This window comes from Selaginella moellendorffii, unplaced genomic scaffold, assembly GCF_000143415.4.
Source record: "Selaginella moellendorffii unplaced genomic scaffold, v1.0 SELMOscaffold_10, whole genome shotgun sequence".
In the NCBI taxonomy this organism is placed as follows: Eukaryota; Viridiplantae; Streptophyta; class Lycopodiopsida; order Selaginellales; family Selaginellaceae; genus Selaginella; species Selaginella moellendorffii.
This window is the reverse complement of record NW_003314271.1, coordinates 1815591-1822711: the sequence shown is the minus strand read 5'-3', so window position 1 is coordinate 1822711 and position 7121 is coordinate 1815591. Positions and strand designations below refer to the sequence as shown.

At 47.5% G+C, this 7121-nt stretch overlaps 3 protein-coding genes across 3 annotated transcripts; 1 reads left to right on the top strand and 2 right to left on the bottom strand.

Moving 5' to 3' along the window:
- The first annotated feature begins 3216 nt into the window (after window positions 1-3216).
- LOC9631394 (TOM1-like protein 1) lies at window positions 3217-4711 on the top strand. The gene is made up of 3 exons (XM_002968469.2): window positions 3217-3763; window positions 3881-4138; window positions 4204-4711. The coding sequence occupies exons 1-3, from the start codon at window positions 3239-3241 to the stop codon at window positions 4612-4614; spliced, it is 1194 nt and encodes a 397-aa protein (XP_002968515.1). The 5' UTR covers window positions 3217-3238; the 3' UTR covers window positions 4615-4711.
- LOC112345809 (probable serine/threonine-protein kinase PkwA) lies at window positions 4596-6436 on the bottom strand. The gene is made up of 3 exons (XM_024673290.1): window positions 5242-6436; window positions 4995-5179; window positions 4596-4931 (listed from the first exon to the last, which is right to left on the bottom strand). The coding sequence occupies exons 1-3, from the start codon at window positions 6414-6416 to the stop codon at window positions 4744-4746; spliced, it is 1548 nt and encodes a 515-aa protein (XP_024529058.1). The 5' UTR covers window positions 6417-6436; the 3' UTR covers window positions 4596-4743.
- Window positions 6437-6535: 99 nt separating this feature from the next.
- LOC9650306 (molybdopterin synthase catalytic subunit) lies at window positions 6536-7027 on the bottom strand. Its single transcript, XM_002968172.2, has one exon. The coding sequence runs from the start codon at window positions 7024-7026 to the stop codon at window positions 6559-6561; it is 468 nt and encodes a 155-aa protein (XP_002968218.1). The 5' UTR covers window position 7027; the 3' UTR covers window positions 6536-6558.
- Window positions 7028-7121: the final 94 nt, after the last annotated feature.

The following is a 7121-nucleotide window of genomic DNA, read 5'->3' as shown; positions in this document are numbered from 1 at the left end:
GTGTCCGATCCCATGGTCAACACCCCAAGGTACCACTAACATATCAGCCCGTTACACTAAAGCCATGCTTATTCACCTTGGTTACACTGGTGGTCTAACACCACCTACATCACAGTCTTGCCTCTCAAAGACTAGGCCATCCATCCATGAGTAATCATCCTAGATCCATTCCTTAGCATCCTTAGGATGCTTACAGACATAGGGAATAACCTTCCTCAATATCTCTTTTCCGGTCCCTACCAAGTCCCTTTCTGTTCATGACCATGTTTGCCAACATTGCCATTGGATCAAGGCCCACAAGCCTGACCTCTAAGCCCCTAGTTCTCTAGGACTTCCTTGTCATATAATTGCATCTTTGGTCACCATACCAGAGGACTACTCCTCTTCCTTTCCACCATCCGGGACAACATTTTGGAACACTGTTGGCCCTGTGCGAGCCTCGTGGGTACTCTTCCCGCCTTCCGCCTTTGGGTGTTATAGCCATGGGCTTAGAGTGAGGTTCCATTGAGCCACACTAGGTATCCAAGTAGGTAATGCCACGCACGCTTGGACTACCATTCGATCTCTCGAGGGAACTAAAACCGGCTCTTGAACACTTCACCAAACTACCCCGCTTGCTGGTCCGTATTCACTCTAGTCTTGGACTTCCCAGTAGTCATCCCGTCACCCAATAGCTGAATATGGCCTTTCTGTGCCAAACTAGACTTTTCTGGCCAAACTGGCTTCACTGGGGGTCAAACCCCCACACTCTCCCTACTATACTTTTGGAACCCCTTATATCCCCCCCTGGGGGATGATCACTTTGGGCTTTCACCCAATAGCCTGTATTAGTATTTGGACTCGGACTTGGACTTGGATTCGAACTTGGACTTGGTCTCGGTCTCGGTATAAAAAAGATTGTTTTCAAAACGATATTAAGAATGTAAATGCTAAAATAACAAATCACGCCAACTTGATCCGCTTTGACATATTTGTCTCTGCACAAAGCAAGAGGTTTCAGAAACAAATGCTAAATTGCATTACTAACTCAGATGGACCTTGACGAAGATGATACAATTGTTGAAAGGCATCATCACAATTATCAGTATGTCCAAATGCATGTTTGAACACATCTAGGAGAATGCTCTAATCCTCATGAATGGCTGCCCTCAAACTATTATACCACTGTAGCATTGTCCCCTAAAGACACTCACACAAACACTAAGCATCATCCCAAGAATGATATGTGGCATTCATTGTAAAGTGATCAAACTAAAGATATATATCATCCCTAGGATTCCCACAGAAGAACTCCGGCCAAATGTGAGGATTGGTAATAAAAGCAGGAAAAGTTGTACCATATGTCATGAATGCCACCATTAACTAAGTTTGATTATTCAACTATAATTGTATAGCATCGAGCAATTGCACTAATTACTACTCTAAAGTCAAAAGAGGAAGATGTTATTACTCTACTATGAAAATGAACAAAAAGGAAAAACATAAAAGAGAAGAAATTAGCTATAAGGAATAGGAAATCTGGATAATATGAAAGCTAGATTTAAAGTAAAATCCTAAATCCAAGCACTTCTTAGAGACAATCAAAATTGCCCCTCACCTCCACCAATGTAAATGTATGGAATATAGAATTGAAATACAAAAATGTGCATATCAATAAGTCTAAAAATCTTAACTTATATACACTGAATTGAAATTAATCTATCCCACTATGCTAATATTAGTATATGGCATTATAGCCATGCTGTGAGTGCATGGAATATGGACAGGGAATTCAGAAAATGTGCATATCAATTAACCCAAAAACCCTAACTTATATACAAGAGCGGGTGGTTTAGATTGAAACCAATCCAATAGCTACCAAAATCCCACTACGCTAATATTAATATATGGCATTATAGCTGTACAGTTGGCCCTCACATCATTCCCTCCTCTCGGAATAATGGAAGACTATCAAGGTTCTTTTGTAGATGGGCCGGGATCAAGAGGAACATCAGGAGGAGGCATCAGCGGATCTATAGGTGGTATTAATTGCTCCTGATCCCTTGGTATGAAATGTTTTAACCATTGCACATGCATAATCTCTGGAGGATCGACTTGCTAGATGTCATGCCAAACCTCATAAACTTGTGGTTCAATTTGCCGCAACACTTAATACGGCACTCATATTGGTGGAGATGAGAGGCAACTTTTGATTGTCCCTGAGGAGTGCTTGGATTCGGGATTTTGGTTTAGATTTAACTTTTGTATTGTCTAGATTTAACTTTTTCCATTTCCTTTCTTTTATTCTTTCTTTTCAAGAGTTTGGTTTTGATATAGCTTTTTGCATTGTCTAAATCTCCCTTTCCTTCTAGCTTTTGTCATTTCTCTTTTTTTGCTCTTTCCTTTTTGTTCATCTTCATGGCAGATCAACAATCTCTTCTTTTGACTCTGGAGTAGCAATTGGTACAATTGTTTGATGCTATGTGCTTGCAATTGAACAACCAAACTCAGTTGATGGCATTCATGGCACATGGTCCAACTCTTCTTACTCTTGGTGCCAATCCTCACGTTCAGCCGGAGTTCTTTCTTGGGAACCTTGGGGATGATGTGTACCATTAGTTCGATCACTTCACGGTGATTGCCACATATTATTCTTGGGATGATGCTTGATGTTTGCATGAGTTTTCCACGTGTCTCCAAGAGACGGTGTTGCAATGGTACAATGGTTTGAGTGTAGCCATTCGTAGGGATTAGAGTGTTTTTCCAGACATTTTCAAATGCACATTCGGATATATTGACGATTGTGATAATGTCTTCCAACAATTGCATTGTCTTTGTCAAAGGCCATTTGAGTCAGTGATGCAATTTGGTGTTCATTTCTGAAGCCTCTTGCTTCGTGCGGACATGAAATATGGAAAGGGAATTTAGAAAATGTGCATATAAATTAATCCAAAAACCCTAAATTATATATAGAAACAAGTGGTCCGAATTGAAACCAATCTGATAATTATGTTAATATTAGTATACGGCATTGTAGCTGTATACTTGGCCCTCACAATGTTAATATTAATATACCTGAACTTGTAATTTTATATATACAAATTTTAATCCAAAATTTAAATTTGATTTATTCAATTATAAGAGCCACCGTGTCGACTGGGTGGCAAATTTACTGCCTGAGATGGCAAATGCGCTGGCGCTGACGTGCACAAATGACCTTATTTAGCTAGGGTTTTGATTCGTTCGTCATTCATTAGCTATGGCGGACAATCTCAAGGAGAAGTTCACGGCGCTGGGCGAGCGCCTCAAGATCGGCGGCGCCGAGGTAGGGCGCAAGGTCTCGGAGAGGATGGGAAATGTGAGCGAGCGGGTGCGGGAGATGTTCCAGGCGTCCAATGCGGCTGTGGATCGCCTGGTGGAGGAGGCGACGGGATTGCAGGGCTTCGATCCGGATTGGGGCCAGTTCATGGAAATCTGCGACATGGTGAACGCGGACAAGATCACGGGCCAGGATCTGGCGCGGGCGATCAAGAAGCGCATGGGGAGCTGCAAGGAATCGCGCGGCATCACGCTCGTGCTGCTGCTGCTCGAGGCAGTTGTCAAGAACTGCGACAAGATGTTCGCGGAGGTCGCGTCGGAGAGGATCCTGGACGAGATGGTGAGGCTGGTGGACGATCCGCGATCGTCGCCCGAGAATCGTGACAAGGCGCTCAAGCTCATCGAGTCGTGGGGTGAGGCCACAGAGGAGCTTCGATATCTTCCAGTGTTTGAGGAGACTTACAAGGTAACAGAACTCTCTCTTTCTTTTCTCTTTGTTTCTTTGCTTTTTGTTTTGTGTGAAAAGAGTGGTTCTTCTCTTTCATGCTTTTCTTAACTTTGGATTCTTTGTTTGTTTGATCAGAGCTTGAAATCTCGGGGTGTCAAGTTCCCTGGAAGAGATGCCGAGAGCTTGGCTCCCATTTTCACTCCACCCCAGACTGTTGAGACGGCTCCCGTGCGCTCTGGCATCTCGAGGCTGACGCTCAGAGACGTAGTTGGCAGCCACCCTACTCGCGAGGACAACAGTGATCACGAGAAGGAGATTTTTGACGTAGCGCGTAACAGTATCGAGCTTCTCTCCACTGTTCTTACATCGTCTCCCCAGCAGGAAGTTTTAAAGGTGTGGTTCGCTCATTCTCTCGTAAATTGCTTTAACAAGTGTTTCTTCTGTGTTTATCTTTCCAGGAAGAGCTTACCATCGCGCTAGTGGAGCAGTGCCGGCAGTCCCAGTTTAACATACAAAGAATTATCGAAAGAGTTGGCGAGAACGAGGCCCTGTTGTTCGAAGCTCTCAACGTCAACGATGAGCTCCAGAAAGCCCTCGACAAGTATGAGGAGATGTCCAGCGCAGTAGCACCACTGCCTCCACCATCAGAGCTCCCTAAATCCGACGACTCGGCGTTTGTGATCGTCGACGAGGAGCCCGAGCTGGACGACCCTCTAGTTCGCAACAAATCTTCCAAGGCTGGAGCTCGTCCATCTCCCAGCGAGGATCCTTTGGCAGATCTGGACAAGATGATATTCGGGAATAAGGCAGAAGAAGAGGCCAGCAACGACAAGAAGAAAAAGCCCGCGGATGATCTGATCGCGTTTTGAATAATCTCCCTTGTCATTTTTTGTTACTTACAGAAATTTTTTGTACATTGGGAGAACATTCATCACAGGTTTATATACTTCGCTTTCTCCTTGCTAATCTTTTGTATATACACAGGTCCTCTGTGAAAACTAAAGAGAGTACAGCATCACGTTACCATCGTCTCCAGTGACAACAAGCTTCTCTTGCGCGTCACCAGCGAGAGAGATTCCTCTCACGGCACCGTTTTTGATCGCTCCCAAGCCATAGAGGCACTTACCGCGCTCAACGTCGTGCACCAGAAGAGATCCGTCGCCTCCACCGCTCCAAGCCAGCGAGCCTGTTCCATTTTTCTCTGTAAGTTCTCCTAGTTTCTTTTCGTTTTCTCTTTTGGCTTACGTACCATTCATGTAGAGGCTGTATATAAAATCCTGGTGATCTTCCAGAGTAAAGACCGCATTAAAGGACGCTCTTACGTCAAGGACCTTCAGTACTCTGTCCGCGCCTGCTGTTGTGACCAGGGGACATCCACAGGTTGTGTTCTTCGCCACTGCAATGCAGGTGAGTGCTCCAACGCCTTTTGCAGATCTGGAAAGTAAAAGTAGACATTCTTTAGTGCTTTTCTAACAAGAAAATCTTTCAGGGAGTGCCTGTGGAGACAAGCAGTGTGGACTGGCTGCCTGCATCGAGAGTCCCAGACTTGAAGTAAGCCATCCTGCCCTCCTGAGAGAAACACGTCCCCTGCCTCCTCCTCTACTGCCTTTAACGCTGTAACGTGGCCTTTATGAGCGTTCTTGCACTGCAAGACGGGAGACCTCCCGTCCACGTCCCAGAGTATCACAGTCCCGTCCCTGCAGCCACTCACAAGCCTCCCTCTCGGCGTTCCTGCGAATTCCATGACTGGTGCCTTGTGTCCTGCCAGCTTTGCTACCTCTCTCCCCGAAGGTCCTCCCAGATCCCAGAGGATTAAAGTCCTGTCATAGCTCGCACTGACTGCTATACTCCCTTGGTTGAAAACACCGGCTTTAACTCCCGACACAGACGCAGTGTGTCCTTTGAGGTCCCTGCTTCGAACACCTCGTTTGTCCCACAGGCATAGCTTGTTGTCCATTCCGCCGCTAACGATTCTTCCGTCTGGCAGATGATCCAGGCAAGTGACCCAGTCGGTGTGGCCGTAAGATTTCCCGTGCATGATCCTGGTGAGCCCGCAAGTTCCAACGTCGATGGTGTAGATGGCATGGTCGGAGGATCCAACGGCCAGCTCCGAGCCGTGGACGCTCATGCACAGGCTGGGGCGGTCCGAGAGGCTCACGACGGTACCGGACGGATCGGAGGGTCCCTTGATCCAGCTCTTCTGCAAGAAGAAGTCGTTCACTGGGGCCTGGAAGTCGGATGAGCCGGGGTGGCAAGCGGGGTTCTTGCAAGGAACAGTCTCGCAAGCGAATGGGGGAGTGGTGGCCTCTCGCTTGAAAGAAGCCGATGAAGATGGCTGATCCGGCTCCATCATGCTCGAGTGTGGTGGAGGTTCGTTTAGCCGGAGGTCGAACTTGGGACGAACTCTGGAATCTCGGGGCCTTCCTAGAGCTGGAAGTGGAGGCGCTGGCTTGAAAACTCCGGTGGAAATGGTGCTGCTGGGCTTGCTCTCGAGGCTGGTTCTTCGAAGATCTGTGGTGACGCCAGACAAAGAAGCAGACCTCTTAGAAGCATAGCCTTGCTCGAGGGAAGGATTTCTCGTGCTCGAGCTATTGGTATTGGAAACTTTGGCCGCCGGCTTTCGATCGATCCCAGTGCTGCTGCTGCTCCTGGTTTTCTTGCAAGTATACATTTTCTTCCCTCTCGGCGCTGGAGTCGAGTAGAGTGAGATCAGTCCAAGAAGAGTAGTGTTCCTGGCATTGGGACTGACCGTTATTTAGGGCTCTTCCAAGGCCAAATCTCCACCGCTTATACGAGTGGACTTTTCTTCTCTATCAATGACCACAGGAACAGCTCCTCCTAGTGCTCTCGAATTCGGCATTCTCCTTCCAGGCCTCCCCATCCGCGTAGATCTCCTTCTTCCAGATCGCCACCGAGGCCTTGATCTCGTCAATCAAGAACTGGCAAGCGGCGAGCGCCTCTTTCCTGTGGATCGACGAGGCGGCCACAAAGACGCTCTCCTCCCCCACGGGCACCACGCCAATCCTGTGCGCCACGGCCACGCCGATCAATTCCCACCTCTCCCGGGCCGCCTGGCAGATCTTGCGCAGCTGCGAGCTCGCCATTGGCACGTATGCCTCGTAGCGAAGCTCTAGAACCTGTTTGCCCTGGAATCTATCCCGCGTCGTGCCGCCAAAGCTCGCGATCGCTCCGGCGGCTGGGCTCCTGACGGAATCCATGTATTTCGCTGTGTCGAGCTTACATTCCACGATTTCCACGAGATCGTGGACATTCTCCCCCATTGCCGCGTAGAACCCTAGAAACAAGCATATTCTTAAATGGGTATATTCTGTTCTATCCATGAGGATTGACACGTAGGCGCTGACGAGTGAAATAT